The 25,374-nt window shown below is 38.9% G+C and overlaps 3 protein-coding genes across 3 annotated transcripts in view; all 3 read left to right on the top strand.

Moving 5' to 3' along the window:
• The first annotated feature begins 698 nt into the window (after positions 1–698).
• LOC129718617 (E3 ubiquitin-protein ligase UBR1) overlaps positions 699–25,374 on the top strand; it is a 504,745-nt gene continuing 480,069 nt past the window's right edge. The window contains exons 1-2 of the mRNA XM_055669553.1: positions 699–866; positions 22,542–22,721. Of these exons, the coding sequence (XP_055525528.1) occupies positions 22,640–22,721 (82 nt within the window). The 5' untranslated portion in view covers positions 699–866; positions 22,542–22,639. The remainder of the gene's footprint in view (positions 867–22,541; positions 22,722–25,374) is intronic.
• Positions 8,681–9,655, top strand: LOC129717059 (uncharacterized). Its single transcript, XM_055666903.1, has one exon. The coding sequence runs from the start codon at positions 8,681–8,683 to the stop codon at positions 9,653–9,655; it is 975 nt and encodes a 324-aa protein (XP_055522878.1).
• On the top strand, positions 13,431–14,405 carry LOC129717058 (uncharacterized). The gene has a single exon (XM_055666902.1). It carries the CDS (start codon positions 13,431–13,433, stop codon positions 14,403–14,405), a length of 975 nt encoding a protein of 324 aa, XP_055522877.1.

The raw sequence follows: 25,374 nt of genomic DNA, 5'->3' as shown, positions 1-25,374 counted from the left end.
GGCAACTAAACTTTTAAGCTACTTTTCTACAAAAAATCACGTGTTTTTTAAATTTTTTTAGTGTCAGGCCTACTATAACCAAATTTTACAATATCTAATGAAAAGGGTTTGTTTTTCACAATATTTACAACTTTTCCTTTGACGTCAAAAAAATCCAAGCTATCATTGAAGCTACAGAGCGTTTCAAAATAATGTACTTTTTTTTCAAAAAAAAAAAAAAAGACAAAAAACGTCAGTTCGCCAAGCTTTGAAAAGTCATAAAAAATTCAAATTTCATTATATTACGCCCAAATTTTGGATTTAGACACTTGAATGTTATACTGCCGTGAGATGATAAAGTGACGTAAGTGCCACTTTCTCGAATATGAGTTTTTCATGCCAATTTGTTCATTATTCGAAGATCTATCTTTTGGTATCTTCCTTTTCGTTGTTACTTATTCGTACGTTGCATAAAATAAAATAAAATCAAAGTGACGTTGGCACACATTTCCATACAAAAGTGACGAAGAATTCTTTCGTTTTTGGGTCGTACTGAAAAACTGATCACTTGGATCTACGTCACAATGTCATCTCACGGCAGTGTAGCAATAACGGAAAAATACGAAAAAAAAGCTAACGAAAAAATTTTTTTTTGGCTGATGGCTAACGGTTCCCCACTGTGCACTGATGTGCTGTTTATCTACTTTAGATACGCTAGAGTCAATTGATCGGAATTTGGAACGCTTTTGGAAGATCGAAGAGATTAATATTTCTACAGCAACCCCTACTGAACAGTATTGTGAAGAGTTTTACAAACAGACTGTGGATAGAGACACTACAGGTCGATGATGATGATGATGATGGTCCCGCCACATACCCCTACAAAGGTTTGAGCTGGACGATTTATCTATAGATAATTAATGTAATCACAATTTCAATCAGTTATACAAAAAAAAAAACGAACTGATTCCATTTCCAGATATAAACTTCTTCAAAAACTGTAACTGTAAAACATCGGTAAAGACGTGAATTGCTGTAGAGTTACACTAACCACAACTCAGTCAGACTAACCACAACTACTTCATGCATATTCTCTAAGCATTCAAATAACAATTTGAGTTTCAATTGTAGAAGAATCCATTTATATCTGACTTACGCGCGCGAGGCTCAAACTTATGTAGTCACTTTCTATTATTTTTTAAGTTACAACATAAAGGAAAAAAATCCATCATCACCACCGCGACGAACACAGTAGTTTTGTCATTATATGTTAAAAAAAAAGATCTAATATAAAATATAAATAAAATTTTACAACACAATCATATCCGTTCGTAAAAAACTTCGTCAGTTACAGGCTTCAATTAAACAATCAATAAATAAATAGGTTTCCAAAAATAAATATTTCATCCAAAATAAATCCGTTGTTTAAACTTCGTCATATAAACTCTCGTCATTGTTAAAAGCTTTTAAATTTCGTTCTATACAACAGAAACTTTCACGTGTGAAATACATTGTCTCTTGAACTCCGCAAGTGTTGGTGCCACGTTTAACATGTCTTGGCATCGAATTGAAAAAAATTATACCTTTATAAAATAATGAATTCTGTGAAGCTCTGGTTAAAAAGAAAGGTGTTCTTATTTCATCCGCGTTTCTAGTGTTATATCTATGAAAATCACTTCCTCTTTCAATTCGATCACACAAATATTGAGGTAGCAAACCATTAATTATTTTAAAAATGAACACCATAGACAAATAAACAATTCGTTGCTTCACGGATAACCATTGCAAAGCGTCCAACATAAAAGCAGAGGAAGTTAATCTATCACAATTTAAAATCAAACGCATTATTCTATTCTGCAAACGCTGTAACCTCAAAAATTGTGTGTTATTGGCCAAATACAAAAAGGTGGGGCAAAAATCCAAATGGGGCGAGATGATTGACTTGTATAGCTGTATTTTACTACTAATTGTTAATTCGTTTTTCAAACGACATAATATTCCATACTTCTTGGCAATTTTCTTGATGACATTGTCAATGTGAGCGTTGAACTTTAGGTTGTCATCAATAATCACGCCAAGATATTTAATCTCCCGAACGCGACCAATTGTCTCATCATCTATTATAACAGAGACATCGTCATTTACCACGGTGCGCGAGAAAATCATAAATTTAGTTTTATCAATATTCAATTTCAATTGCTTATACTTCAGCCATCTGCTTAGAGAACGTAAATCTTCATTCAAGTGTAAAGCAGCTTCTTCTAAATTTTTAGCTGCAAAGAACAACACGGTGTCATCGGCAAAAAGATTTATGTCACAAAAACGTAAAACTCGTCGCATGTCACTTATATATATAATAAACAAAAAGGGCCCTCATACACTTCCCTGTGGAACTCCAAGATCATTCTCCACGGGACCAGATACAGATTCATTAAAAACAGTCCGTTGAGTTCTGTCAGACAAATAGCTTTCAAACCATCCTAATGCAGTACTCGAAATTCCAAAGCGCTTGATTGTGTTCAACAATAAGGGCCTAGAAATTGTTTCAAAAGCGCGTTTCAGATCCAAAAAAACAGCAACTATTGTGTCTCTATTCTCTACGTTATCTTTCCATTTTGCAAGAACTAAATTCAACGCGGTTTCACACGAATGGCCTTTCCGGTAGCCAGATTGTTCCGGAATTAATAACGAGTTACTATTTGAATATTCTAACAGCTGACCTTTAACAACAAGTTCTAATATCTTTTCTAACGTGTGTAACATATTGATGGGACGAAACTCTTCGGCTTTAATCGTTCCAGCAACCTTTTGAATCGGAACAACCAACGATTCTTTCCACACTTTGGGCACGTGCCCAGGTAGCAATGATTCATTAATAAGGTTCAGCAGAGTGTGACCAATAACATTGAAGCAATCTTGAATAACCCTAGCATTTACGTTGTCTACTCCAGCCGTTTCACCTAATGAAAAACAAATATTTTTAAGATCATCCATTGTGATTGGGTGAAAACTATCAAATCTACTATTAACGGTAGTCGGCTGTTTTATTTCATCCGGTTCATCGACCAGTTCAAGTGATTGATTGATTAATGAAACACTATTGATGAAATAATCATTAAATTTACTAGCAATTACTTGTTCTGTTTGTTCTAATGTGCCATCAAAAGTTATGGACCGCGGTTTACAATCACTAGGTTTTAATAAAGATTTCAAAATTTTCCATAACTCTTTGCTGTTGTTTTGATGCTGAGTAATCTTTCTCTGGATATATTCACAACGCGTCTTTTTTAACGCTTGTGAATTTTTATTACGCGCAATTGTGTACTCATTCCAATGACTCTGATTGTTTGATCTACAAAACTTTTTGTACAATTTATCCCTTTTGCGCTTAAGACGCAAGAGATCCAAATTGTACCAGCTGTTCGCGTTCTTTAAGGATACAAATTTATGTTCAACTAATTGATTCGTACACGTTTTCAAAATACTAGTAAAAAAAGGCCGCAGAATCATTTAAATTACCGGACGCGATTGGAAAATCCAAGCTTCTTTCAACAAGATTCGAAATAGCCTGTTTCGAATATTTTCTCCAGCTTTTCAATGTTTTAAAATCCTTATTCTCATTCAAGTTATCTAATACAGTGATTACTAATGTCTCATGATCGGTTATTTTCATATCAGAATCGGTTACTGAACAAATGGAATCCAAATTGGAATAGACATGATCAATCAAAGTTCTACTTCGCTGGGAAATACGTGTATATTCATCAACACTTTGATTTAAATTGAAAGATTCTACTAAACGCTTCAAATGATTCGAATTTATATTATCTCGCCAGTTGATATTGAAATCGCCAGTCAATATATTTAATTTACTATAATCGAGAAATTCATCAAGCCAGTTCTCCAATATTTCAAGGAAACGGTGGTCACTAGCATTGGGAGAATGATACAAAACACCAAAATTACCCACCTTCATACCACGTACTACTGTCATGCCCAAGAACCAATTGCCATCCTTCGCTTCGTTTCGGCGAAGCTCGAATTGAACTGATTCTCTGACCTTAATAGCAACACCGCCAGTTTGTCTAGAATGTGATAAACAAGCAGCCACATTATATCCCGGAATACTATATTGGTCATATGCTTCAATATCGACAATGTGAGTCTATGATAAAAACACTAAAAGTGGACGTTTATCTTCAACAATCTGACGTTATGCAACGTAGTTTGTTGTCAACCCCGCAATATTCAAATACAAAAATTAAACTTATTCACATTCTTCTTGGAACTTGTTTGCTATTTATTGAAATGCAAGCTGCTTTTCTTTTGATTGAATAATCTTTTATAAATCAAGCATTCTAAACTAAATGCGGCATGGTTGACGTCCAAATTCATGTTACGCTCTTTATTCGTCTTTAAACAATTAACGCATTTAAAAACAGTAGACGTGCATTCAGATGTTTTGTGTTTTAGGCTACACCTGGAACACGTATCACAATTCTTGCAATCCATGCTCTTGTGCCCAAATTCTCCACATTCGAAGCATCTCAAAACATTTACCGCGGGAAATACTAAGCACCGATCAAATTCTACATTTACTTGCTTAGCAGATAACAAGCTGTTATGCGTTTCCAAATCAACCTCTATTACCGCGCTATACTTGTTATACCGAAAGCGTGGATTTTCAAACGAATTTATTACTTTTACATCATTAATTTTGATACCTTCATTTTGACTCTTTAAAAAGTCAATGAAAACATCAGGAGAAAGATTCTCGCTCATGCCCACTATTTTCAATCTCGGCACCGACGTGGGAACAACAGCACTGTAATTTTCACCCAGATTGCTTTCAATGCCATTTTTCAACTTATCAATATTTTCGCCAACAGCGCATTCAACAAAAATGGAACCATCTGTACCGTTCCTAAAATTACTTTTTGTGTGTTTTTGGATCTAAGTTAGTTTTCAAAAACTTCCTAGTTTCCTCGCAAGCTTGTTTGGACTCTTTCGGTTTGATCACAATGACCGGACGAGTCTTATGTTTAACAGGTTTAAAACCATTATTTATATTATAATTATCACTAATACTCGTTTTAATACTTTTACGACGACCTTTCACGACTTGCGCAAAAGTCACGCCGTCATCAAAAACATCATCACTATTATCGTCATCAATTCTACGCTTCTTGCCGATTTGGTCCGATTCAGAAGGAACCGTCCCATTCCGCGCGCGGGCATCATTAATTGCAACTTTATTTTGACGCGTATATAATTCCAAAACCGAATTCTTCAATTTATCAAATTTCTCACAAAATAATTTTTCAAGAGATTCATTTACATTCTCAACTGTTCCATACCAAAAATCAACGCGCTGTTTATCTGGGCCGATATTTGATCCCGCATTTCAATGACCGAATCAGAGAGAGAAAAGAATTTCTTCATCTCTTCTTCAATACGCTTGATGTCCGGTATCAAATGTTGCCCATCACAACACTGGTTTGATAAACATTCGTCACACTTGAAGCAAAGATTATCGTTATCTGTAACAATCTTTGCCGTTGCCTTGGTGAGTCCAGTACACTTGTAGTGAAACAAACGTGCACAGTTGAAGCCCACACATTTCAACGGCAAATCCGATAGGACAATTGCCGTTCCACAGCCAGAGCAAATCATCGCACACAACACACGTTAACACGGGACGCTATACCAATAGACATGCAGAGAAACAAGAGACAGAGGCAAAAAAAAAATGATCGCCACCACCGCTGCTTTGAAAGCGTCGGGGGGGATTTTATTTAACAAACTTTAACGCGAACTTGCTGCTTAAAGCAACTGTTCTTGTACTTAGCCTTTTGTAGATTCACTACCGACACACGTTAGAATATATCTACCGTGAATCACTTCACTATTTCACACGTAAATTAACAATTATGTATCACCACAAAATAACATCAACTACTCTGTTCGCCATCAAAAGAGAGAACCGATATGTGGTCAAATACCCAAAAAAGACGGTTTTTCTAATATGCTAGGGCAGCGGTTCTCAACCTTTTTTTGTCCGCGTACCCCTTGGCGATATTTATCATATCTACTGTACCCCCTGGCTTGGAATGTTTTCGCAGAGTAGTGGTAGATCATGCTGTGGTAGTCTAGTTCAAGTTTCAAATGAAACTATGGTTAATTTGATTACTACAGTCGTGTTTTAAGGTGGAACGGGACGGAATCCAAGCATTATTTTATCATAGTTAACAGTACATGGTTACCAAATATTCAATTTTTTTGTTACCACAAAATTCAACAGAATCATAATTTTGAACATTTTGATATGCTAGCGCAGCTTGCTGCTGATAATGCTGACAACACTGGCGCACAACCTAACACACAATTGACTTGAAACTAGAAAAGAACAAAAACCGGGATTTTTCGAGGTGTTACATTTTATAGGTAAGTTTCAGATCATTCCGGTAAATTTTTCGTGTAAATTAGTTACGATCGCGATGTTTATTAGTGTTAAGAGAATAGAATAATTAGTTTGAGAGGTTGCGCGACTGCTTTGTACGAAATTAACGATATTTTATGACGCATTCAAAAATTCGGTAGTATGCAGGAGGAAGCCATCGGTCATCCCATGGTTGGGTTCCGTCCCGTTTCACGTTATGAGCAAGATTGAACAACAAATGGGGTATTATAAAGAAAAATTGCTTTGTCCGCCATTACTGATTTATCTTTCGCGTACCCCCTGAAGGCTTTCGAGTACCCCCAGGGGTACGCGTACCCCAGGTTGAGAACCGCTGTGCTAGGGCAATCTTATGATAACGCCTTCCGCCGCTTGCAAAGTTTGGAGCGCAAACTGGAGAAGAACATCGATTTAAAGAAAACATACCATGCCTTTATTGAGGAATTTTTGTCGTTAGGACATATGCGCGAGATATCCGCTGATGAATGTGAACCCTCCACAGCATTTTATCTCCCACATCATGCTGTCATAAAAGACACTAGTACGACCACTAAAGTTCGAAGTGTTTTCGACGCATCAGCAAAATCGAGCACTGGCTATTCATTGAATGATACACTTTTTGTCGGTCCGCTCATTCAAGAAGATTTACTCACCCTGGTTATCCGTTTTCGCAAGTATAAAGTTGCACTACTGGCGGACATTGAAAAAATGTACCGCCAAGTTTCGATACACCCTGATGATCAACCTCTCCAATGCATATTGTGGAGATTCAGTCAAAACGACCCTGTTAAAAAATATCAGCTCACTACAGTTACCTACGGTTTAGCACCATCATCATTTCTAGCCACCAGGACGTTAAAGCAGCTAGCAGACGATGAAGGAGAATCGTTTCCACTAGCCGCAGAAGAATTAAAACACAGTTTTTATATGGATGATTTTATTAGTGGAGCGTCGGACATTCAAACTGCATCCCAACTTTGTACACAAATGATCGAGTTGCTTAGTTTGGGCGGTTTCCGTTTGAGAAAATGGTGCTGCAATTTTCCCGAAGTTCTGGCTGACTTACCTTTCGAATATATTAACACACAATCTGCTCGATCATTCGCGCGGAGGAGGCAGTGAAGACACTGGGAATCAGTTGGGAACCCACATCTGATGTACTTCGATTTGGTTTAGGCACGCATACAATTGTAGAGCCGATTACAAAACGAAGCATTTTATCCGTGATAGCTCGTTGATACGATCCACTTGAATTGATAGCCCCGATCGTGGCTCGAGCCAAAGTGCTGATGCAGCATTTGTGGACGTTAGCTATAGACTGGGATGAAGAGGTTCCAGTAGAGGTGAAAACAAGGTGGAAGAAATTTGTCTCGGAATTATCCGATTTATCATATTTTCGTATTAACCGATACGCATTTGGCGAAGGGGAAATACAATTGCACTGCTTTGCAGATGCATTTGAGATAGCGTATGGTGCTGTTGTATACATTAGAACCATAGGTGCCTCTGGAGAAATTAAGATCGAACTGTTGACATCGAAATCTCGTGTTAGCCCACTTAAAAGGTGCAGTATTCCTAGATTAGAGCTTTGCGCTGCAAAAACCGTAGCCCATCTTTTTCGCAAAGTGCAATTGGCTTTAGACGTCCAGTTTTCATCAGTATGGTTTTGTCGGATTCGATGGTGGTACTTCATTGGCTGCGTATGTCACCGCACACTTGCAAGACCTTTGTAGAAAATAGAATAGCAGAAATTCAGGAGTTAACCCATAATGCGAAATGGTTGCATGTGCCGGGAAAAGCTAACCCGGCGGATTTAGTATCCCGTGGTTTGTCAGCGAACAGCAAACTTTGGAAATATGGACCTCAATGGTTGCACGAGGGGGAGGGACATTGGCCCAAGCAAGAATTGGAAGCATCTACCACACCACCAGAAGAAATTCTTGAACGAAAAGCCGCTATCTTTGTTATTCAAACAGTAGTTTCAAGCGACACATTGATAAACCGTTTTTCCTCCTTTCATCGTATGATACGAGTCATTGCATATTGCTTACGCTTTGTCCGCACTTGCAAAGGTGAAAATTTAGCAGACTCCGTTGTACTTTCCGTTGATGAACTTAATGTTGCCAAAACCTCCTTGAAAAATTAGTACAAAGAGAAGCCTTTGGGGATGAAATCAAACAATTGGCAACAGGTAAACAATTGTTTAAGAGATCCAGTCTCAAACTTCTAAACCCATTTTTGGATATGGCTGGTGTGATACGAGTTACTGGCCGGCTCAGACTTTCGGATGAAGGATACGATTTTAAGCACCCAATACTGCTACCTGGATTTCATTACTTTACTCGTTTACTGTTGATGTCAATCCATTTGAAAACCTTACATGGGGGAGTTTCGCTCACACTTGCAGTCAATCGTAATGAATTTTGGCCTACTAATGGTAGGCGAGCAGTGCGTAACACGATTCATAAATGCTATCGCTGCATTCGTGCGAATCCTCAACCGATTAAACAACCTATAGGGCAATTGCCACATGCCCGTCTCAGTCCTAGTCGCCCATTTTCCATCACTGGAATCGATTATTGCGGACCAGTTTTTGTTAAAACTCCGGGTCGGAAAGCATCCCCGATTAAAGCTTATATAGCAATATTCGTGTGTTATAGCACTAAGGCTGTGCATATCGAGTTAGTGGGCGATTTAAGCACAGCATCCTTCATGTCCGCACTTAGACGCTTTATTGCCAGACGTGGCTGCCCGCAACAGATTTTTTCGGACAATGGTACAAATTTCGCCGGTGCCAAAAATGAACTGCATGGCCTGTATCAAATGCTCACGAAGCGTACCGAAAATAACCGTATCGCTAATAGTCTCGCAACGGAGGGGATCACTTGGCATACTATACCACCACGTGTGCCAAACTTTGGCGGCCTATGGGAGGCTGCTGTGAAGGTGGCGATAACGCATCTCCGTCGTCAACTAGGAAATACAACACTGTACTACGAGGATTTGGTGACGATATTAACCCAAATTGAGGGCTGTATGAACTCTCGGCCACTAGCCCCTTTGTCTGAAGATCCCAATGACATGGAAGTCATTACACCGAGTCACTTTCTTTTCGGTTCATCTTTGCAAGCTATACCCGATTTAGATTGGAAAAATGTGCCGATCAATAGACTAAACCGCTTTCAATTCGTGCAACAAAAAGTGCAACAATATACCTGAAGGAGCTGCAGTGACAATCCTACATAAATCCGGAAAAGGTTAACCTCAAGGTTGGTCAACTGGTAATTCTGAAGGATCAACTTTTGCCACCCACTCAATGGCCATTGGCGCGTATTGAAGCGCTTTATCCTGGACGAGATAATATTTCTCGAGTTGTATTGTTGAGAACATCATCTGGAGTTTTCAAAAGACCATCGTGCAAGGTGTGTCCGTTACCTTGTGCATTCGACGAGTATGACGAAACCAGCGTAACCCCCAACCATGCTGGAGACGTCGCGGATTCTTCGGAGCAAGCAGTTAATGATTAGAAATTAAGTACAATTGTGAAATAGTTCATTTCAGGTGGCCGGTCATGTTAGATTCCATATTATTTATAAGATTATTAATAGTTAAAATAACCCAAACTAGAATCCATCTCCATTTTACGTAGTTTTTTAAATGCACCCTAAATGATTGCGATCGAATCGTAGCTTTCTACAGCTTCCGACTGGAGCTAGTACTTATATTCAGCTTAGTTAGTTGTTCTCTTTGATTATGACCCTCGATCAGACCGGTCACTATACCCGCGTGTGCAAATAAATCTCGTTGAAAAATATATATAGAATAGTTAATCAAAATTGAAGGTTTATTATTCAATACAAGTGGTTTAATTTGGTGATACCCCAACGCTACAACACCTGTGATCTATCCCAGACGATTCACTTGATTTGATTTGAAATTTAAACCGGGAGGTACTTGCTTCGGTTTTTCTTCACCGCTTCCTTTTTGTGTTGGCTTATTGGTTCTTCCGCTAGTGGTTATCTGACGACCTTTGCGAGAAAGATCAGGAGAGTTAATAATTCTCCTCTTCCTAGATCCTTCCGGCATGGCATAAGAACACCCCTCGACGGGATCATCAGATGTACCCTCATCGGTTGGCAAAAAGGAAAAGATGTTTCCTGTCGAGAGTGCGGCAGTGCGGATCCGGCAAATATTACCCGGAAGGAATCCGAGGGGAGGAATTTCTTATTCCCTTCTTCAATGGATACTGAATGCAGTTGCTTGCATTCAAGTATCTTTGCATTTTGAATCAGGGGGTTCTTAAAACAGATAACTTCGTGACGCAAAATGTCATCGACCGTGAGGTTTTCTTCGGTAACCACACCGTCGATCTCGACGTCCTTGGCAGGGATGTACACGCGGTACTCTCTTGTGAAGAGCTCGTAGCTAGCAATTGCGTTTGCTTGCTTCAAGCTACTCACAACAACTCGCAGTTTGTTCGTTTCAAGATTTGTAATTTCGGTTACGTCCGAAAACTGTTTTGCCAGGTCTTTGCCGATTTAAATAATGTTCAGTGGCTTCTTTATGGGCCTAAAGTAAACTACGAACGGACCTTTCTCAGCATCTGGGTAAGCTTTTACCCGTACTTCCGGTACCCTTGATACAGGGATAGGTAAAGGGGGTGGTACAGGGGAAGGTAGAGGGGAATTGATGGGGGTGATCTCATTCTCTTCCCCATTTGTTTCCACATCCAGGAATAGTTCCACCTGCGTATCGTCTATTCTTTGCGGGAGCCATCTCTGAAAAAAGTGAGTGAGTTCAAGTAGTCTTCCGAATATGTTTCTTTTCAATGCTGAATTCCACATTATTGTACGAAATTAACGATATTTTATGACGCATTCAAAAATTCGGTAGTATGCAGGAGGAAGCCATCGGTCATCCCATGGTTGGGTTCCGTCCCGTTTCACGTTATGAGCAAGATTGAACAACAAATGGGGTATTATAAAGAAAAATTGCTTTGTCCGCCATTACTGATTTATCTTTCGCGTACCCCCTGAAGGCTTTCGAGTACCCCCAGGGGTACGCGTACCCCAGGTTGAGAACCGCTGTGCTAGGGCAATCTTATGATAACGCCTTCCGCCGCTTGCAAAGTTTGGAGCGCAAACTGGAGAAGAACATCGATTTAAAGAAAACATACCATGCCTTTATTGAGGAATTTTTGTCGTTAGGACATATGCGCGAGATATCCGCTGATGAATGTGAACCCTCCACAGCATTTTATCTCCCACATCATGCTGTCATAAAAGACACTAGTACGACCACTAAAGTTCGAAGTGTTTTCGACGCATCAGCAAAATCGAGCACTGGCTATTCATTGAATGATACACTTTTTGTCGGTCCGCTCATCCAAGAAGATTTACTCACCCTGGTTATCCGTTTTCGCAAGTATAAAGTTGCACTACTGGCGGACATTGAAAAAATGTACCGCCAAGTTTCGATACACCCTGATGATCAACCTCTCCAATGCATATTGTGGAGATTCAGTCAAAACGACCCTGTTAAAAAATATCAGCTCACTACAGTTACCTACGGTTTAGCACCATCATCATTTCTAGCCACCAGGACGTTAAAGCAGCTAGCAGACGATGAAGGAGAATCGTTTCCACTAGCCGCAGAAGAATTAAAACACAGTTTTTATATGGATGATTTTATTAGTGGAGCGTCGGACATTCAAACTGCATCCCAACTTTGTACACAAATGATCGAGTTGCTTAGTTTGGGCGGTTTCCGTTTGAGAAAATGGTGCTGCAATTTTCCCGAAGTTCTGGCTGACTTACCTTTCGAATATATTAACACACAATCTGCTCGATCATTCGCGCGGAGGAGGCAGTGAAGACACTGGGAATCAGTTGGGAACCCACATCTGATGTACTTCGATTTGGTTTAGGCACGCATACAATTGTAGAGCCGATTACAAAACGAAGCATTTTATCCGTGATAGCTCGTTGATACGATCCACTTGAATTGATAGCCCCGATCGTGGCTCGAGCCAAAGTGCTGATGCAGCATTTGTGGACGTTAGCTATAGACTGGGATGAAGAGGTTCCAGTAGAGGTGAAAACAAGGTGGAAGAAATTTGTCTCGGAATTATCCGATTTATCATATTTTCGTATTAACCGATACGCATTTGGCGAAGGGGAAATACAATTGCACTGCTTTGCAGATGCATTTGAGATAGCGTATGGTGCTGTTGTATACATTAGAACCATAGGTGCCTCTGGAGAAATTAAGATCGAACTGTTGACATCGAAATCTCGTGTTAGCCCACTTAAAAGGTGCAGTATTCCTAGATTAGAGCTTTGCGCTGCAAAAACCGTAGCCCATCTTTTTCGCAAAGTGCAATTGGCTTTAGACGTCCAGTTTTCATCAGTATGGTTTTGTCGGATTCGATGGTGGTACTTCATTGGCTGCGTATGTCACCGCACACTTGCAAGACCTTTGTAGAAAATAGAATAGCAGAAATTCAGGAGTTAACCCATAATGCGAAATGGTTGCATGTGCCGGGAAAAGCTAACCCGGCGGATTTAGTATCCCGTGGTTTGTCAGCGAACAGCAAACTTTGGAAATATGGACCTCAATGGTTGCACGAGGGGGAGGGACATTGGCCCAAGCAAGAATTGGAAGCATCTACCACACCACCAGAAGAAATTCTTGAACGAAAAGCCGCTATCTTTGTTATTCAAACAGTAGTTTCAAGCGACACATTGATAAACCGTTTTTCCTCCTTTCATCGTATGATACGAGTCATTGCATATTGCTTACGCTTTGTCCGCACTTGCAAAGGTGAAAATTTAGCAGACTCCGTTGTACTTTCCGTTGATGAACTTAATGTTGCCAAAACCTCCTTGAAAAATTAGTACAAAGAGAAGCCTTTGGGGATGAAATCAAACAATTGGCAACAGGTAAACAATTGTTTAAGAGATCCAGTCTCAAACTTCTAAACCCATTTTTGGATATGGCTGGTGTGATACGAGTTACTGGCCGGCTCAGACTTTCGGATGAAGGATACGATTTTAAGCACCCAATACTGCTACCTGGATTTCATTACTTTACTCGTTTACTGTTGATGTCAATCCATTTGAAAACCTTACATGGGGGAGTTTCGCTCACACTTGCAGTCAATCGTAATGAATTTTGGCCTACTAATGGTAGGCGAGCAGTGCGTAACACGATTCATAAATGCTATCGCTGCATTCGTGCGAATCCTCAACCGATTAAACAACCTATAGGGCAATTGCCACATGCCCGTCTCAGTCCTAGTCGCCCATTTTCCATCACTGGAATCGATTATTGCGGACCAGTTTTTGTTAAAACTCCGGGTCGGAAAGCATCCCCGATTAAAGCTTATATAGCAATATTCGTGTGTTATAGCACTAAGGCTGTGCATATCGAGTTAGTGGGCGATTTAAGCACAGCATCCTTCATGTCCGCACTTAGACGCTTTATTGCCAGACGTGGCTGCCCGCAACAGATTTTTTCGGACAATGGTACAAATTTCGCCGGTGCCAAAAATGAACTGCATGGCCTGTATCAAATGCTCACGAAGCGTACCGAAAATAACCGTATCGCTAATAGTCTCGCAACGGAGGGGATCACTTGGCATACTATACCACCACGTGTGCCAAACTTTGGCGGCCTATGGGAGGCTGCTGTGAAGGTGGCGATAACGCATCTCCGTCGTCAACTAGGAAATACAACACTGTACTACGAGGATTTGGTGACGATATTAACCCAAATTGAGGGCTGTATGAACTCTCGGCCACTAGCCCCTTTGTCTGAAGATCCCAATGACATGGAAGTCATTACACCGAGTCACTTTCTTTTCGGTTCATCTTTGCAAGCTATACCCGATTTAGATTGGAAAAATGTGCCGATCAATAGACTAAACCGCTTTCAATTCGTGCAACAAAAAGTGCAACAATATACCTGAAGGAGCTGCAGTGACAATCCTACATAAATCCGGAAAAGGTTAACCTCAAGGTTGGTCAACTGGTAATTCTGAAGGATCAACTTTTGCCACCCACTCAATGGCCATTGGCGCGTATTGAAGCGCTTTATCCTGGACGAGATAATATTTCTCGAGTTGTATTGTTGAGAACATCATCTGGAGTTTTCAAAAGACCATCGTGCAAGGTGTGTCCGTTACCTTGTGCATTCGACGAGTATGACGAAACCAGCGTAACCCCCAACCATGCTGGAGACGTCGCGGATTCTTCGGAGCAAGCAGTTAATGATTAGAAATTAAGTACAATTGTGAAATAGTTCATTTCAGGTGGCCGGTCATGTTAGATTCCATATTATTTATAAGATTATTAATAGTTAAAATAACCCAAACTAGAATCCATCTCCATTTTACGTAGTTTTTTAAATGCACCCTAAATGATTGCGATCGAATCGTAGCTTTCTACAGCTTCCGACTGGAGCTAGTACTTATATTCAGCTTAGTTAGTTGTTCTCTTTGATTATGACCCTCGATCAGACCGGTCACTATACCCGCGTGTGCAAATAAATCTCGTTGAAAAATATATATAGAATAGTTAATCAAAATTGAAGGTTTATTATTCAATACAAGTGGTTTAATTTGGTGATACCCCAACGCTACAACACCTGTGATCTATCCCAGACGATTCACTTGATTTGATTTGAAATTTAAACCGGGAGGTACTTGCTTCGGTTTTTCTTCACCGCTTCCTTTTTGTGTTGGCTTATTGGTTCTTCCGCTAGTGGTTATCTGACGACCTTTGCGAGAAAGATCAGGAGAGTTAATAATTCTCCTCTTCCTAGATCCTTCCGGCATGGCATAAGAACACCCCTCGACGGGATCATCAGATGTACCCTCATCGGTTGGCAAAAAGGAAAAGATGTTTCCTGTCGAGAGTGCGGCAGTGCGGATCCGGCAAATATTACCCGGAAGGAATCCGAGGGGAGGAATTTCTTATTCCCTTCTTCAATGGATACTGAATGCAGTTGCTTGCATTCAAGTATCTTTGCATTTTGAATCAGGGGGTTCTTAAAACAGATAACTTCGTGACGCAAAATGTCATCGACCGTGAGGTTTTCTTCGGTAACCACACCGTCGATCTCGACGTCCTTGGCAGGGATGTACACGCGGTACTCTCTTGTGAAGAGCTCGTAGCTAGCAATTGCGTTTGCTTGCTTCAAGCTACTCACAACAACTCGCAGTTTGTTCGTTTCAAGATTTGTAATTTCGGTTACGTCCGAAAACTGTTTTGCCAGGTCTTTGCCGATTTAAATAATGTTCAGTGGCTTCTTTATGGGCCTAAAGTAAACTACGAACGGACCTTTCTCAGCATCTGGGTAAGCTTTTACCCGTACTTCCGGTACCCTTGATACAGGGATAGGTAAAGGGGGTGGTACAGGGGAAGGTAGAGGGGAATTGATGGGGGTGATCTCATTCTCTTCCCCATTTGTTTCCACATCCAGGAATAGTTCCACCTGCGTATCGTCTATTCTTTGCGGGAGCCATCTCTGAAAAAAGTGAGTGAGTTCAAGTAGTCTTCCGAATATGTTTCTTTTCAATGCTGAATTCCACATTATTGAGCATAACAGGCAAAGTAAAAATCCGATTGCAAGACAAATCAAGAGGGTCTTATGGGGCATCTTTACCTCCTGACTTTATGAAAATCGGTCCAGCCATCTCTGAGAAACATGAGTGAGATTAAATAGTCTCCAGAACACGTTTCTTTCCATACCTATTGAACCACATGTCCAATCTTTATAAAATTCAAAACTTAAGGATTTTTAGGTAGCCCGTTCATTCAAAACCAATTTCGTTAAAATGAGTTGTGTAGGTTCTGAGAAAATAAACCTTCGTGATTTTCACATTTTGTTAAATAACATAGAAACTAAGAATCCGATTACAATAAAATTTAAAAGGGTTTTATAGGGCAAGTAGACCTTTCATTTGAGAATAACTTTATGAAAATCGGTCCAGCCATCTCTGAGAAAATCGAGTGAGATTGAAAAGTTGCACATACACACACATACAGAAAATGCTCAGCTCGTCAAACTGAGTCGTATGATATATGCCATTCCGCCTTTTGGAGCACTTTGAAACCTTCGGTTTTGCCAGTGATTGCTATACCTTTCTAGGAAAAAGGCAAAAATAACTTTTAAATATAAATTTTGATTAGGAATTAATTGCCTTTCTCCTAGAAAGGTATAGCAATCACTTGCAAAACCGAAAGTATAAAAGTGCTCCAAAGGGCCGAATGGCATATATCACTCGACTCCGCTCGACGAGCTGAGCATTTTCTGTATGTGTGTGTGTATGTGTGTGTGTGTGTGTATGTGCAGATTTTTATTCTCACTTACTTTTCTCAGAGATGGCTGGACCGATTTTCATGAAATTAATTGCAGATGAAAGGTCTTGTTGTCTCATAAGACCCCATTGAATTTCATTGTAATCGGATTTTTAGTTTAAAGGTTATGTTTAAAAATGTGAAAATCATGAAACATCATTATCTCAGAAACTACACAACCGATTTGAACAAAATTGGTCTCAAAAGAACGGGCTACCTAGAAAACCCTTAAGTTTTTAATTTCATAAAGATTGAGTTTGTGGTTCAAAAGTTATGAAAAGAAACGTGTTCTGAAGACTGTTTAATCTCACTCATGTTTCTCAGAGATGGCTTTACCGATTTTCATAAAATCAGTATCAAATGGAAGGTCTAGTTGCCCCATGAGGCCCTATTGATTTGTTTTGCAATCGGACTATTACTTTGCCTGTTATGTTTAAAAATGTGAAATCCAGCTATGCAAAGGAACATATTCCGAAGACTACTTGAACTCACTCACTTTTCTCAGAGATGGCCGACCCGTTTTCCACAAAATTAGTGTCAAATGAATGGTCTAGCTGCCACATAACACCCTATTGAATTTTACTGTAATCGAACTGTAAATTCATTTGTAACGTGCCGACTTGTGAAAATCACGAAACTTCATTATCTCAGAAACTACACAACCGATTTGATTATTATTATCAGATGAGCGGGCTAGTTAAGGGTTAACTGATGAATTATGATTGAACACGTGGTTTCAAAGTTAGGCTGCCCTACACGTTCCCATTTCATTTGATTATAATCGATCTTAAGCAATCGTTATGTATTAAATTGTTAGTAAAACAGCGAGAGTCTATTATCTCAAAGATTACATGACTTATTTGAACATAACTAGTGTCATACGAACGAGTCATCTCTCAAACTTACAAATAGCAAACTTCATAACAATTTGATATATGGCTCAAAAGTTATGGAAAGAAGAGAAATTCAAAGACTATTTAAAACTATACCTGCTTTAATCGATATATGTGGCCTCAACATAATTTAAATGCGGTGTCGTACTATTTGAACGTTCCAAGTTCATTGATTCCTTGCGGTTTGTTTGAAGTCTGCAAATGCACGACGAATCGGCCATAGGATATGATCAAAGTCAAATAACAAATCGTTTGAAATGATTGGGTTTATCGAAATGACAACATCCTCGTCTTTTGGCTTCTGTACATCGCCTTAATTCTGAATATATTCATATTGGGTGGTATTCTGTCATTATCAGCAGACTTTCTGGCATCAATCTGACACCGGAAATACCCATATTGGGAGGTATTTTTGGTTGTTTTCCAGGAACTAAAAGTGGTCGTCTTCAAATGCAAAATAGTGTCCAGGGTCAATGTTTGGTTTCTATGCATCATCACGTTTACGGAAATATCCATATTGAGTATTATTCGGTAATTTCCGACTGTTGCCTATAAGTTGCCATTTAGCAATTCAAAATGGTGCCTGAGGTCAATTGTTAGCTCCTTGCATCATTCTGGTTCCAGAGATACTCATATTGGATAGTATTTGTTTATTCTAGGCTGTTTTTCACAAACCGGTAGTCGCCATCTTGGATTTCAAAATGGTATATAGGATACTGGTTAAAGGAAAACTCATATTGGGTGGTATTTGGTCACTTTGGACTGTTTTTCAGAAGCCGAAAGTCGTCATTTTGGCCTTTAAAATTGCCTGTGAAATCAATTTCTGTCATCTGGGCGTAATTCTGGTTCCGAAAACATTCATATTGAATGGTATTTGGTCATTTCCGGCTGTTTGCCAGACACCGGAAGTCACCATCTTAAAATTCATTGTGTCTGTGATCAATTTTTAGCTTCAATGTATCTTTCTAGTTCCAGAAATACTAATATTTAATGGGAATCGTCCATTTCAGGCTGTTTTCCAGAAACCGGAAGTTGCCATCTTACAATTCAAAATGTTGTCTGAAGTCGATTTGTGGCTCCAGTGCATCATAACGGTTCCGGAAATACCCATATTGGGTGGTATTTGGTCATTTGCCGCTGTTTTTCCGACACCGGAAGTCGCCATTTTTGATTTCATAATGGCATTTGGAGACAATTTCTGGATTTTGAACGGCATACTGGTTAAACAAAAACTCATATTGGGTGGTATTTGGTCATTTTCTGCTGTTTTCAGAAACCGGAAGTCGCCATCTTAGAATTTAAAATGCTATCTGTGGTCGATTTTAGCTCCTGTGTATTATTCTACATCCGGATATTATTATATTGGGTGGAAATCGGCCATTTTCGGCTGTTTTCCAGAAACCGGAAGTTGCCATCTTACAATCCAAAATGTTGTCTGAGGTCGATTATGGAACATATTTGTTACCACTAAAAACATTCACCTGTCAATATGGTTCCATTTAGTTGATTAGTTCGCGAGATGTGCAGAAATTTGTGAAGAAACATGTACTTCCAGAAGAGGGAGGGGCGTCAAACCATTATGGACATATTTGTTACCTCTAAAAACATTCACATACCAAATTTGGTTGTATTTTCTTGATTGGTTCTTGAGCTGTGCGAAATTTGTGTTTCATTTTATGGGATCCCTCCCTTATAGAAGAGGGAGTCGGGTTTCAAACCATTATGTACATATTTGTTACCACTAAAAACATTTCCTGCCAAATTTTGTTTCATTTGGTTGATTAGTTCTCGAGATGTGCACAAATTTGTGTTTCATCCAACTATTATGGACGTATTAGTTACCCCTTAAAACATCCACATGCCAAATTCGGTTTCATTTGCTTGGTTTGTTCTTGAGTTGTGCAGAAATTTATGTTTCATTTGTATGGGACCCCTCCCTTCCAGAAGAGGGAGGGGTCTCAAACTATCATAGGAACCTTTATCGGCACCAAAAACCCTTACATTCAAATTTTCACGTCGATCGGTTCGGTGGTTGTCGGGCCTATATGGATCAGACAGACAGACAGACTTGACTGCATTTTTATATGTAAAGATTACAACATCAATATTTTAGAACCTAATGGGTGAATATACATTTATTGGATTGAAGCGTTCATGTAAATCTATTTTTACAAATAAAAAATTGAATGAGAAAGGCTGGGTCTGACCGCTAGGTGGATTAATTTAGGTTTTTTTATTCGGCGTCTCCATGTGCATTGCACTAGGTGCATCTAGTTATGGACAAGTTGCTCCTGATTCAAAGTGTTTACAGGATGAAATAATCAATCAATAATGAATTTCTTCCTAAAAATTAATGAAAAAATTAAATTTAAATAGCTGTAACATGTCAATGCTTCGTTACCCAAACCGCAGTGGATATTAATAGCAATCATTCTAGTTGAGAAAAAATGCTTTCTCAGGTTCAACCGAATTTGAATGAACTGTTTAAAAGCATCGAACAGCATTGTATCTGGATCGTTAACCACAAGAGATCAATACAAAAGTCGCAGTGGTCCAAATCTTACAAAAAAATCTGGATCGTAATGAAGCATAGGCACTCATCAATGCAAAAACATAATTATGCAGCGACACCATAGATGCAACCTTGTAGCTGGCCCACAGGCCGCGATGTGTTTCCGTCTACTAAATACCTTCCAGGACGTATAAACGAGTAGCTTAAGCGCCACCTCCAGAGAGGGCTACTCGTCGTGTTGAATTTTGCCCAGCACGAAACCTAAACCTCAGGGCAGGTTGTGGAAGAATTGTCCCGAAACGACATAAAGAAACGGTAGCAATTGTTGAATGAAGAATTACTCCGCCGCGCGTACGATGAAACCACTACTCCGCTTAGCCAAAAACAACCGTCTTATCGAAACACGGAAAACACCGCACTTCTAACTTAACCGCACTAGCTAAACCCTAACGAAACGGAAAAACTTGACTAAGAAGGACACTCACATTTAACAAAAGACTTACTATAAAACGCACGCGAAATAAACTAATCACACTGCTGCCTCGTTCACGATCAGAATTGAAATGGACGAGTAGTAGTTCCGAAAACCCTCAGATAAGTTGCGCGGTATTCGGTTTCCGCGATCGGAAGTAATGAACCACTTCAACACGATCATTTATGGCTTAAGCGTGAATGATTTTATCTCCTTCTTTCTTCCGTTCTTCCAATCGCAGATTTGCTTCCCCACCCGTTTCGGTATTTAGTGAGACGGAAAATACTAAGAAAAGGGAATTTGAAACTGCTGAATTCAATATAGTGGAGTATTTGTATACAAGCGTCTGATTTTCAATTCTATCATGCAATATTGAACAGTGAAACTAAGTGAAATTGGATGATTTAAATTCGTATAACAGTGACCATGCTACAACCTGAGACGCTAAGCAAAAAATAAAATTTAAATTCATGCATATATTTAATTTTTTATGAGCAATTCTCGCTGAAACTAGGCCACTAGGGGCACAAGGTCTTTCAAATTTAATATAAATGAACATAGTTATTAGAAATAGAGAAAAAATGATAATGCCATTTTTGTTTGATCGAATTTGTTGACTTCTTGGTGACCAATCGATTATGATATATGAAATGTCTAGTAGCGTTATAACATGTGCATCCACTTGGTCTCTGTAAACAAGTTACTACGTTGATCGTGCGGTGTACGTTGAATATTTTGAAACTCAGCTTGGAAAATAGGTTCAATTGATGGGTTAACACTGATGCTCACTTAATTTTTTCTTGCATCTTATAGCTTTTTTTTCTCAGCTTTTCAATGCTTTGTCTCGCAATGCGCAATGCTTTGTCTCAGATCGGAAATCGGTAGTTGCGAACACGGTCAAAATTGCATTTTTTTATATAATCCAAGATGGCGGCCTAAATGCTGATCACTTCAAATGAAAACCCTACATAACGAGTTTTGGAGATTTAGCTCAAATAATACATCAAGAATTGCTGAAATTTCAACTTTTCTGAAAACTGTTTCCCCCCTTGGTGACCAAGGGGTCAACAAATTCGATCGAACGAAAATGGTATTATCATTTTTCTCTACTTCTAATAACTATGTGCATTTTTATCAAATTTGAAAGACCTTGTGCACCTAGTGGCCTAGTTTCAGCGAGAATTGCTCTTATCAGGTTTATTCAAATAGAACAAGGAGAATGACTTGTATTTTTCCGCGGACATGATTGTCATTACTTCCCCAAACTATGATTTTCAGAATTTTGTTGTTGAAAAAGTAGGTTCAAAGATCACGAGTCGCCCTTGGTTTGTATTTATTCGAAAAAATAAAAATACCGGGTTTTATTCTTATGTATACCGAAATACTGGTTTTCCGAAAAGTCGGTAATTCCGACCACCCTAGTGCCAGCTCTACATCGGGGTATAAAATCGTTTACCGACTCATATCTTCAATATTGCGACCAGTTGCCATAATTAGAGCCTTACTGATATCGGACCTGATTGGCGAGCTAGTGTATTTACTCGCTCCGTCGGAGCTGCTTACGGATACTGTGGCTTTTATAAGGAAAGTTCGACTTCCCACCACTCCCTAGGCAAACTCCCACCGCTGGTCTGAGTCTATTCGTTCGCTATCAGTGGACACACTCCTCGCATGCATGCCCTTGGCGGTCGCCGAGTACCGACTCGTGGGGTATGCAGCTCTGCCTAGTGCTTGTGTGTGTGTGTGCTTGTATGTGTGTGGACTTGTAAGTGCGCGCTTGTATGTGTGTGTGCGTCTGTGTTTGTGTATTACCTATTTAAAGTTGACTTCATTTCTTTATTGTTTGGATTGTTGTATCTAATTTCAGGCAGTTACAAATTGGATGAACAAAATGTAAAACACTTTGTTGTGGATGTTATCGAAGAATTCATATGTGGTGATAATTCTCAGTCGTATTTAGAGCGTATGAACAAAGAAGATCGTGCGGCAGCAGTTTGTGGACGAGTATTTAAAATAGGCGAGCCTACGTACAGTTGCCGTGAATGCAGTAAGTACAATCACAGATCATTAGATATTCAAACGATAAAGTTCGTGACGATTTTTTGCGATATTTTAGAAAATGTACAAATGAATGTTTTGTGGTTTATTTTCTTTAGCAACATATGGGAATTGTATATTATTTCGCTTGACTACACCATACACAAAATAATCCAAAAGGGTTGATGTCGGGTCTAGGGAAGTAAATTTCTTTCTCCGAAAAGTCCAGAAAATTTTTAGCAAGCCATTTCTGTGTTTCCTTAGCATTATGAGCATTGGATGATCAAATGAAGGTCAGCAGCCAAAGATGGAAAGAATCGTTGAGTGATAATCAATTAATAGGCTAACCTGATTCTCTATCGCTATCGATAATTTCGAAAGAGCATGTGGTGAGTAATTTCCACGTGAAGATACTTGTATTGCTTTGTTCTGTTGCAAGGCTTCCATTTTCTTTTTCACTCGAGTATCTGTACTCTGTACCACACGTGCAAACCGAGAATAATTTTTTGACGTGGGACTACGTCTTTGATTTCTATACTGGTATGCATTTTGTGAAATTTGGAAATGAAACTGGCAAATGTTGCGTCAGATTTCAAACGATAATAACAGCATAACCTCCCAAAAAATAACTTTAAAAAACCTCGAAAGTTGCTGTAATTGTACATAGTTATGCCATAATTTAACTAGATTTTTTGTAAATACATCAATTTTACATTAAATATCATTGTCCAGAACAATAAAAAACATCGTTTTTGCCATTTTTACCATGAAAAAGAGGGGTCGTAATGTATCTTAACAACGTTTTTTCAGGCATTTTTTCCATACATTTAGAAGTCACTGACAATGTTTTTCATGGTAAAATTATTGTCGGTGATAGATTCAACAACAAAGAACATTGTTAAAACATGGTAATGACAACAATCGTTTGCCAGCTTACAGTAAAAATACCGTGTTTTTTATGGTTACAATAAAAAACATTGTCCGTTTATTGTTCTTACCGCAGAATACATCGCAAATTTTTTTTCGGACACATGATGGATAACAATAACCAATATGTTGTTGGATAGATAAAATGTTGAACAATTTTGTAATACAGCGTAGCATATATCGAGATGGCTTGACAAAATACATTTTTTTAACTCTTTTATCACCAATATTTAGTGGTTAATTTATGAGTTCGAAATCCAATTTGTGGTAATTTGTGGTTATGTGGTTTCCGAGAAATTTTCAAAAAACTGAATCAAGTCATCTTGAAACATGATTTTTCTTCAAATGAATCGTACAACGATGATATATACATCAATCGAAAGCTCTTAATTTGTGGTTCACGAAAATGTAATTTTTAAAGTCATAATTACTAGTGTTTGTACAGAAATTTGTGTTTTATTGTTCACGTAGTTCTACGTTTTGTTTATTTGTTGATGACGACGCTGCTAGCCGCTAGTGGCGTTGGCTGTTTGCGGTGTTTGTCACTACTATACTGAGCGTAGTGTGGAGAATATGGTAAATATCGAGATTCGGGGAACTTAGCAAACACAATTGCTATTATAGGTAGCCCAATAGGCGCAGAATGGATATTAGGGTGGAACAAAAAATAAATGTTAGCTCCCATGCCCTTTTCGTGTTCCTTATGGGCAGACTTGGTAAACATCGCCAAATTCTAGGCACCCATCACCACGAGCGTATTATCTTTTCATGCGACATTCGTAGCAAGCCCATGCCAGTGTTGCCACATTTTTATCTGTACTGGGAGCTGCAAAAATCTTTTTCATCTGTACTATTTTATTACTGCTAGCTCGATTTTCAAAAAACTTTTGCACACTGAAAAAGGGGCTCGGTAATGCATATTAACGAGCCATTGTGGTTCAATCTCTTGAAAATTCAGCTAAAAAACAATGAAACTCATAATTCAGCAATACTACCGATATTTCGGATATTTTGTACCAAAATTTTAGTTTGGTTAAATCGAGATTTACAAAAAATGTAACAACTGCCGTCTTTTAACCAAGGGAATGCCTTTTCCTATCCCTCGCTGTACATTTGACAAAGTATAACATCCAAGATACAAAAACGTCAAACCTGATACGAAAACGTCAAACATGATACAAAAACGTCAATGTCGGTCGGATTGTTTTCATTGTTTTGCTGTTTCGGTTGGGGCTTAGCCCTTGTGCTTCTTCGTTAGACGCGGTAGACACAATAGATCTGGTTATTATCAAAAAAAAAAAAACCTAAATTGATTCACCTAGCGGTCAGACCCAGCCTTTCTCATTCAAACTTATTATTTGTAAAAATAGATTTACATGGACGCTTGAATCCAATAAAAGTATATTCACACTTTGGGTTCTAAAATATTGATGTTGTAATTGAAGTATAAAATATGAAATTTGACGTAATGTTAGTGCTTAAGAAATAACGAAATAAAAGAAATGACTTTTAATTTCGAACAATTTCATCACGAGCAATACCAGGAACGTTCAAATAGTACGAAACCACATTTAAATTATGCTGAGGCCACGTATATTGATCAAAGCAGGTATAGTTTTAAATAGTCTTTGAATTTCTCTTCGTTCCATAACTTTTGAACCACATATCAAGTTGTTATGACGTTAGTTATTTGTAAGTTTAAGAGATAACTCGTTCGTATGACGCTAGTTATGTTG

The sequence above is a fragment of the Wyeomyia smithii genome, chromosome 1 (assembly GCF_029784165.1).
Source record: "Wyeomyia smithii strain HCP4-BCI-WySm-NY-G18 chromosome 1, ASM2978416v1, whole genome shotgun sequence".
NCBI lineage: Eukaryota > Metazoa > Arthropoda > Insecta > Diptera > Culicidae > Wyeomyia > Wyeomyia smithii.
The sequence above is the reverse complement of the archived record's forward strand: the minus strand, read 5'-3'. Positions and strand labels throughout refer to the sequence as shown.